Source organism: Nicotiana sylvestris, chromosome 9 (genome assembly GCF_000393655.2).
Source record: "Nicotiana sylvestris chromosome 9, ASM39365v2, whole genome shotgun sequence".
In the NCBI taxonomy this organism is placed as follows: domain Eukaryota; kingdom Viridiplantae; phylum Streptophyta; class Magnoliopsida; order Solanales; family Solanaceae; genus Nicotiana; species Nicotiana sylvestris.
In genome coordinates, this window is record NC_091065.1 from 16,607,266 (window position 1) to 16,616,947 (window position 9,682).

Genomic DNA, 9,682 nt, shown 5'->3' on the forward strand with positions numbered 1-9,682 from the left:
ACTACGAATGCCCTTAACAGATATTAGTGGGGGCAATTTTTCAATTGCCTCCACTTTAACCTTGTCCACCTGCAGGCCATTTTTGACACCTTGTGCCCCAAGACTATACCTTCTCGTACCATGAAATAGCATTTCTCCCATTTTAGCACCAAGTTTTTCTCTTTACACCTAGCAATCACTTTATCATAGTTCATTAAGCAATTATCAAAAGAATACCAAATCACAGAAAAATCATCCATGAACACTTTTACAAATCGTTCAACGATGTCAGTAAAAATAGTCATCATACACCGTTGAAAAGTCACAGGTGCATTAACAGAGAGTAAAGGTCATTCTCTTGAACGCATACGTGCCATAGGGACATGTAAATGGAGTCTTCTCTTGGTCCACTAGGGCTATAGCAATCTGATTATACCTGAATAGCCATCTAGAAACAATAGTATTCCTGTCCAGCTAATCTATCAAGCATTTGGTCTATAAAGGGGAGGGGAAGTGGTCCTTGTGGGTGGCATTGTTTAATTTTTTATAATCTATGCAAATTCTTCACCCTATCACAATTTTTTTGAGAATCAAGTCATTATTTTCATTAACCACTACAGTCATCCCCCCTTCTTAGGCACACATTGGATGGGGCTTACCCATTTGCTATCAAAGATTGGAAATACAATACCTATATCAAGCCACTTAATCACTTCTTTCCTTACCATCTCTTTCATTATTGGATTTAGGCAGTGTTGGTGCTCTACACTTGGCTTGTGTCCTTCTTTATGAGGATTTTATGCATACAGAAGGCCGGACCAATGCCTCTAATGTCAGACTTTATTCATTGCTCGCTTGTGCTCACGTAGCACTCTTAACAACTTTTCTTCCTGCAATTTAGACAAGTCAAAGGAAATAATAATAGGTAGAGTGTCAGAACCACCCAAATAAGCATATTGAAGGTGAGGGAGCAAGGGTTTAAGTTCCAATTTTTTAGCCTTTTCAATTGATGGCTTTGGTAGAGGACCACTTGGCCTATTTAGGGGCTCAAGGGGTTTAATTCTTGTATGTAGACACATGATGCATCTAGTATATGCATCACCTACTCAACCTCGTCATCAATCTCCAAGATATCGAACAACATGAGTGCTTTCTCTAGAGAATCATCCAGATATACACTCGTGTATATAAGTTGCTCATCCACCTTTACAACAGATATCATAGAGATCTCCCCATAATGGAGGGGTAGTTGAATCGCCTTATAGACATCGAAAACTACTTCCTTGTTGTCCACCCTCATAGTCATTTTTCCCTATCTCGCTTTAATAATTGCATCACCTGTAGCCAAGATAGGTCATCCCAATATGATTGGAACGTGTTCATCAGCCTCATAATCTAGGATAATAAAGTCCACTGGGAAGATGAATTTCTCAATCTGCAGCAACACATCTTCAATCATTCTTTCAGGGTACGCTATGGATCTATCAGCTAGTTGCAACATCACAGTGGTTGGTCTTGAAGCTCCTAGAACCAATTGCTTACACAAGGACAAGGGCATCAGATTTATGTTTGCCCCAAAATCACAAAAAGCACAGCCCACATCAATATTACCAATCCGCACAGGGATGGTAAAGTTGCTGGGGTCCTTAAGCTTTTGAGGAAGCTTGTTTTGGACCCTCGAAATGCACTCAGTAGACTGTCTCGAATTCATTCAGTCTCCTTTTGTGAGCCATTATATCTTTGATGTACTTCGCATATTTTGGAATTTTACAAAGTACATCCACCAATGGAATAATTAATTGAATCGGGCTTAACATAGAGATAAATTTGTCAAAACATGCGATCATTCTTCTTCTGTAATCTTTGGGGGGAAAGGTGATGGTGGCCTTGCAGAATTCACTGGCTCTGAACTTGTATCATCTTTCTTTCACTCGTGTTTTACCTTAGGAATCAATTCCCCCTCAGGTATAGGCGTATCTCTTCTCTTATTTGGCGCTTCTTTTAATTCCCTCCCGTTTTTTAGTGTGACTGCATTGACTTGAGGTTTCTTCTTTGTATCACTAGGAAGAGCGCCTACAGGCCTAGTATTTGTATTTGGCTCTAATTGCCCCATTTGTCTCTCAAGATTTTTGAAATCGGTCCTGAGTTGTTGATTGTCAAGCAAAAATTTCTTCAATAGGTCATTCGCAGTCTCTTCTACCTGATGGGGTGGCTTCTGAGGTTGACTATAATTTTCTTGGGGCCTATAATAATTCTGAGTCGTCTGATTTCCACCTCAGAAGAAGTTAGGATTATTCTTCCAATTTGAGTTGTAAGTGTTCCTATATTGTGCATACTTATTTATTGGACCTATGCTCTATTGCCCCATATAATAGATGGATTCAGGATTCGTAGGGCATACATCACTTGTGTGATTGTCACCACATAATTTGCAGCAAGTAGACGTCTGTTGCACATGTTGCATCTGTTGCATTTGGTGCATTATCATTCTATTCATATGATTTACTAATTTCACTATATCTGCTCCCATGGCTGAGAAGTCATCAAGCTCAATTAAATCGACTGCCTTCTATTTAAGTGCTCTTTGTGATTCCCCATCTCCTTGCCAATTATTATTATTAGTAGTGCAATTGTTTAGCAGGAGTTGGATTTCACTATAGAGCCTTGCCATGCAACTACCCCCACAAGCTGAGTTAAAATTCATCTTTGATGTCTTGTCCAACCGATTAACAAAAGTGTGACTCAACACCTCATCAGTCAAACAGTGATGTGGGCAGTCTCTGAGTAGCTTCTTATATCTTTTCCAAGCTTGGCAAAGAGTCTCGCTATCCCGTTGTTGGAAACCAAGAATCTAGCTCCTCAGCGACTTTGTCTTCTTAGTGGGAATAAACTTGATTAAGAATTTTCTTGCTAGATTATCCCAAGTGTGGATTAAGTTTGCGGGTTCATTTTGCGACCATTCTTTGTCTTTCCCCAGTAGTGAAAAGGGGAATAATGTCAGCCTGACATAGTCCATGGAAACGTTCCAATAATTGTAGGTATCTGTAATTTCTAGGAAGTTCTGAATATGCCCATGCGGATCTTCATGAGATAGACCCACATACTGTCATGTGGACTGAACCTGGACTATGTATTATTTGAGTTCAAAATGACCCGTGATATCAGGCTTCACAATAGCCTGAGTAATATTATCAAGATTAGGCCTTGCGGCTTCTATCACTGGTTGCTCTTCATTATCTATCATCCCTGGTAGTTGTGGTGGAACTATAATGTCCAACTCTCTCTCTATACTAGTTCTAGCTTCGACTTCCCTCCTTACCATGTGAAGTGTTCGTCCTATTTCAGGATCAAGAGGAAGGAGGTTGTTTGTGCTTCTACTCCTCCGCATTTAAGAGAAGAGCCTATGTTAACACAAATAAGGCAAACTGAAAATTAAAACATAAACAAATAACTAATAAAAGCATAACTCAGACAAGTAGCTAATTTCTAAGTCCCCGGCAACGGCGCCAAAAACTTGTTGCGACCAAACACACACACAAGTATATGTGATTGTCAAGTAATAAAGTAGTGAGTAGATTATCATTCCCACAAAGATTTATGATTAACTTTTGACTGATTCAAACTCAAAAAACTTATCTATTCAAGAGATTTTTCACAAAATATGTAAGTGATTAATTAACTTCCACAGAAACTATCAAGCAGTTAAATAAATAGAGATCGACTAGAACACGTAATCAATTTTGGATAAAATTAGTAGGAGAGTATATTCCAGGGTCACAGGCTAGTTAACAATCTTATGCGTTCTTGGCTTAAACTGACTAATTGATTTATCTAGTTTGTTGATTGACGGGGTTAATATTACTTGTAAGAACCTGTCGAGTTCTTACTCGCTTATTCAAGATAACTTAATGCCTATATATCTATGGAATTAAGATTAATAAGAACGCATTTACACTTCCTGTATTTCAACCAAGTAATATAATTAGGTATATTTCTATCCTAATTGCGAATTTGTTTCCTGATACTCGGGTCAATAACTTGCTCTATTTAATTCTATATGTAATCTAGAATTTCCACTTTCGAGTTCAACTCTAGATTTGTAGGTAGTATTTCACTATTAGCTACACAGCAAAATAATTAAAAATAGAATTAAATAAATAACTCAATATGATAAAATGAAACTCATAAATTTAAACTTCAAACTTTGATATTAATGTAGCACCCATGACCCCAGAATACTAGGGTTCTTAGCCACTCATGTTCATAACAATCATCAAAATATTATTTTCAAATATAAAATCGATGAATACTAGAAGAAGAATGGACGACTTGATAAAGTCAGTGCCCCTGAGTGTTTCGTACTTTTGTTCCTCTCTCAAAGTTGCGTCATCCTTGCCAAAATAGGTTTAGGTTTGCTTTTATACGAGTTGGGTCATCTTGGGGTTGAAATAACCAAGTCATAGGCAAACTAGGACAATTTGATGTCAATAGCTCCCAAAATAGCGTGGGGCGCTAGCCCTGTCACTGGGTTTTTGAAGTTTCTATTTTGTGTGCCACAGGTGGTGCCCTACGATGTGCATAGTTCTCTTTTCGTCCCATTTTCGCTTCAATTCATGCACCTTCGACCCAAATTGCATCCGAATGATTTTTACACATAGAAATACCATAAATTAGTGCAAATTATTATATTACACGTCCGAAATCTATGAGACATGAGTAAAATGCGAGTCAATATATATATAAAATATGCATACTTTAAGCTGAATATCAACAATAGAGGTACGATCAAATACTCAGAATACAAAATCTCAGGACAATATTGAGAGCAACATATCCGAACCAAGTAACAAAAGGACAAGGCGAAGAAGAAAGAAGAAATAGAGTTTGAAGTGGAGGAGAATGTAGTTTTAGAAGCCAATAAGCAACTATCAAACTCTGCCCTACACAGAAGTGGGGAAAATGGCAACAAAGATATAGTATATCAAATGACCAAATGCAAAGTTCAGGCCATATTGAGAACAGAACATTATTAAAGCCAAAATAGGATAAGGATCCTCATGTGATGCAGGGGTAGAATAATGCATTAGCCAATAAAATTGATCCTTGAGAGGTTCAAAACAACTATTTAAAGCTCATTAGTGGTACAAGACTGGAAGAAGAACAATATTTTGATGGTGATTTTGATTTTGATCCTGGTGCACAATTACATTCATCTAATGAGGAGGAGGATAGCTCAGAAGACATGGACTACGGGGTATGAGATCATCTCAAAAGCAATCAAGGACTATGCAAGTGTTGATAGTGAACAACTAAACAGTGATGATCATGTAGACAAATGGGGAGACGTGGAAAAAATTCAATAGTGATGATCAAGCAGACACTCTGGTAGAGACAATTTGCTCCCAGTCTTTGGTGCATGTTACTGTGACCTCTGCATTTGACAGCACAACTAGCAAGTTACATTTATCCCTTCGGGGTAGGTAGAGGTAGAGGTAGAAGTAGCAACATGGGGAAGGGGTTGAAGACACTCCAAATAAAAGCCGTTAGGATCCTCATAGAAATAACATTTCTCCAAATAACTCCATGAATAAGTTCCTATTCTGGAACATTAAGAGTATCCATTCCATTGGGGCTCTTGAGAGACTTAATCAATTTGTTAGATCAAAGAAGATTCATTTTATAGCTGTGAGTGAACCTTTTTACTAAGTTGATAAAATGGACAAATACAAAAAAAAATACTTGGTTATACCAATGCTTACTCTAATAGCATCAGTAAGATTTGGATTTTCTGGGATGAACTACTAGAATGTAGGGTGGTGGAAGAATATGATCAACATATTACTTGCATTATCAAATGGAATGGAGTCTCAATGCTTATTTCCTCGGTTTGTGCAAAGTGTCATAAAAGCTAGAAGGAATATCTGTGAGATTCCCTCAGAGAAATTCATGACAAGTATAGGCTCCCATGGTATATTGTTGGTGACTTTAATTGTATAGTAAATCCTAGTGAGAAGAAAGGGGGGAGTCCTCATAGGATGTCCAAGAGCTTACCTTTGGTACAGTGCATTATGGATTGTAAACTCATTGACCCTGGATCTTCAGGATCTATCTTCACATGGTGTAATGGGTCGTGCCCTGAAAAGAGAGTTTGGAAAAGGCTCGACAGGGTTTTGGTCAATCATGAATGGATGAATATTTTTGGCTCTACGAATGTCAATCATCTAATTAGAAATGCTTCTGATCACTCACCTCTAGTTGTTATTGCTCAAAACTCTTTGAGGCAACCTATTTGATATTTTAAATTTTTAGATTTGTGGATTGAAGAAGCTGATTTTTCATCTGATGTGAAGCAAGCCTGGGACGGTGAAGTACAAGGATCACCAATGTGGAGATTTCACTTAAAAATAAAAAAATACATGCAAGAAATTATCTGAATGGTCTAGGGTTATTGTTGAAAATGTTCTTGAGAAAGTTAAAGAGATAGAAGTCAAAGTTGCTGACATTGAGGGCGGAATTCTCACAGACAATTCGGAAGTTAATAGAGAAGTTCTAAACCATGCTAATGCATTACTAATTAAATACACAAGAAGCAAGAAGTATTCTGGAGGCAAAAAAACTAGTGTAAAGTGGTTTATAGAAGGTGAGATGAACTCTAAATTCTTCTATTTTGTTGTTAATGGAAGAAAGAAAAGATTATCTTTAAAAAGGATAAAGATGATGGTAATTTGATTGAAGGAGATGCAGAGATTGCTAAAGAAGTTGTTTCCTTTTTTCAGAAACAATTCATAAGAGAACACATATATATGTGATTTCTCAGAATATATTTCTAAGTTAATTGATGAAGAAGATAATGAGGCACTCAATACATCGCCTACTATGAAGGAACTAAAAGATGTGGTATTTTTAATAAGTGCTCATAGTGCTCCAAGTCCTGATGGTGTATTTGGGAGCTTCTGTCACTCATGCTGGGAGATCATAAAGGAAGATTTGCTACTAGTAATCTTGGATTTTATTGCAGGAAAACTTATTCCACGGGCTTTCACACATATATTCCTAATTCTTGTACCAAAGGTGGATTGCCCACAATCATTCACTAAACTAAGACCTATCAGTATTAACAATTTTTCATGCAAATTATCTCCAAATTGTTGAACCAGAGACTAACTCCTTTGATGCAAAAGCTGGTATCTCCTAATCAAACAGGTTTTATCAAAGGCGGGTAAATAATTGAGGACATTATATGATCCATAATAATACTAAGCCATCTTTGTATGGTAATGTGGTATTGAAGCTGGATATGGCTAAAGTATATTACGGGATGTCCTTGGAGTACTTATGTCAAGTGCTTAGGCAAATGGGCTTTTCATAGATCTAGATACATAACATATGGTAACTAGTGTCTAATATTTGGTATTCTATAAACATTAATGGAGAGGCATGGATTAATTAAATCAAGCAAGGAGATCCACTGTCTCCTTCTATTTTTGTCATTGGAGCAGAATTATTATCAAGATTAATGAACAACCTGGTGAATATTGTTTTTATCCTATATTTTATTGAGAAAAATGGGCCTACTATTACTCAACTTTGTTATGTTGATGATACCATCATGTTTTCTTCTTGTGAACCTGACTCTTTAAGTCTAATGATGTCTAAGCTGGATATTTATGAGCAAACATCTGGGCAGATGGTGAATAAAGAGAAATATGGTTTCTACACTCTCTTCTTGGAAGATGACCAAAGGAATTGTGACATCAATAGAATTACTGGATTTCTTAAATGTCAATTTTCCAATGCAATATCTTGGATGTCCCATCTATGTGGGCAGAAAAAAGGTGGTGTACTTCAATAACATGGTGGCAAAGGTGGCTAATAGAATGCAATGCTGGCAAAGTGAATCTTTTGGAGGGAAGGTTGTCTTAATTAAACGGTCATGCAATCAATTCCACTACGTTTATTAGTTATTATTCAGCCTCTCAAGACAGTGATAAGTCGAATGGAAAAGATTTTTGCAAACTTTTTTTGGGGTATGAATGATAACGGGAACAAAAGTCATTGGAAATCTTAGAAAGTTTTGTGCTTTCTAGTCTTTGAAGGTGGTCCAGGCTTTAGAGCTCTTCAAGACATATGTGATGCCTTCTCCTCCAAATTTTAGTGGAACTTTAGAACAAAAAATACTCTGTTAAAGGATTTTTTGGAGGCCAAATATTGTAAGAGAGCTCACCCGGTGGCTAAAAAATGCACTCATGGTCAGTCTCACTCCTGGAAGAGGATGATGGATATCAAGAAAATGGAAGAATCATATATCTTGTAGAAGATTGGTAAAGGTCTAGTGTCCATCTGGTGGGATAACTGGACTATATTGGGGAGTCTTGCTAACTTGATTCAACTTATTGGTGCTTCAAAGCATATCAGGGTACAGGAGTTTATCTAGGAGGGGGCATAGAGGTATGATAAACTGTTGGAGGTTCTACCTGTTAATATGATTAGCTATGTTCTGGAAGTGCAAATTAATGAATACATGGAAGATAAACCTATCTAGATTCATGAGAACTCAGATGTCTTCACTTGCAAATCTGCTTGGCAGATAAGCAGGAAGAAGAAGGTTGAAACTTTTACAAGTAAGAATATATGGCATAGAAAGTTACCTTTCAAAATCTCTTTTTTCATGGTGAGACTTTTGCATGCAAGAATACCAACTGATGATGCAACCAAGAAAGTTGGAATTACAACTCCATCTATGTGTTGTTCTTGTACTAAACATGAAGATGAAACAACCACATATCTTTTCAGTTACAGTCAAATAGCAAGACATGTATGGTCTTATTTTTGCAGGACATGTAGCATCAGTCCTATTATTGGGCACACTAGACAGATCTTGATGAATTGGTAGTTAAGGAAGCCTTCCAATGGGGTTCAGGAAATGCTCTTTCAATGTTTTCCTTCATTGATATGCTGAGAGATTTGGAAAGATAGATATTCAACTAGATTTGAAGGTAAACATATGTCTGGATGGCGTGTAATTCAACAGGTCACCAATTGGTGCATTCTAATTCTGAGAGTTCAATTCCCTACTCTTCATCTCCCACAATTATTGGTTGACAAGTATAAAGTTACAGAGAGGGTTCAACAAACAATACAGTCACAAGAAATAAGTTAGAAGAATCCTGAGAGAGGTTGGGTGAAATTAAATATGAATGGTTATAGTAAAGAAAATCCTGGTTCCATTGGTGGTGGTGGGATTGTTAGAGATCATAAGGTCGGGTTGATTGTGGCTTTTGCTGACTTCTGTGGCCATAGTAGTAATAATTTGGCTGAAATTAAGGCAGTTTTACAAAGTACCAATTTGTGTAGGAGTTGTGGTTTCTTAAAGGATGTTGTGAAATTAGATTCCATGTTAATCATCAACATGATTAACAAGAATATGAAACCACCATGGCAAATTTCTCATGTCTTGGAACAGGTTTGGAGTATTGCTAGCATTGGAGAGTTTACTTCTCTCCATTATTTTAGAGAAGAAAATGGTATTGTTGATCAGTTGGCAAACTTAGGTGAGAGGAATAATAATCAAGTTATCTTCACAGAAGTTGTCTCTCTTCCTCGAAAGGTTAGAGATTCCTTGAAGTTAGAGCAAGAGTGCCTTCAAAATTTCAGATTCAAACCAAGAAGAAATCATTACACTACTGATGACGTCATTACTTGA

At 37.0% G+C, this 9,682-nt stretch overlaps 2 protein-coding genes across 2 annotated transcripts; one reads left to right on the forward strand and one right to left on the reverse strand.

Moving 5' to 3' along the window:
• Positions 1 to 1,333: 1,333 nt before the first annotated feature.
• Positions 1,334 to 2,092, reverse strand: LOC104213125 (uncharacterized). Its single transcript, XM_009762559.1, has 2 exons — positions 1,922 to 2,092; positions 1,334 to 1,675 (listed from the first exon to the last, which is right to left on the reverse strand). Exons 1-2 carry the CDS (start codon positions 2,090 to 2,092, stop codon positions 1,334 to 1,336), a joined length of 513 nt encoding a protein of 170 aa, XP_009760861.1.
• Positions 2,093 to 9,172: 7,080 nt separating this feature from the next.
• LOC138877270 (uncharacterized) lies at positions 9,173 to 9,682 on the forward strand. The gene has a single exon (XM_070156865.1). It carries the CDS (start codon positions 9,173 to 9,175, stop codon positions 9,680 to 9,682), a length of 510 nt encoding a protein of 169 aa, XP_070012966.1.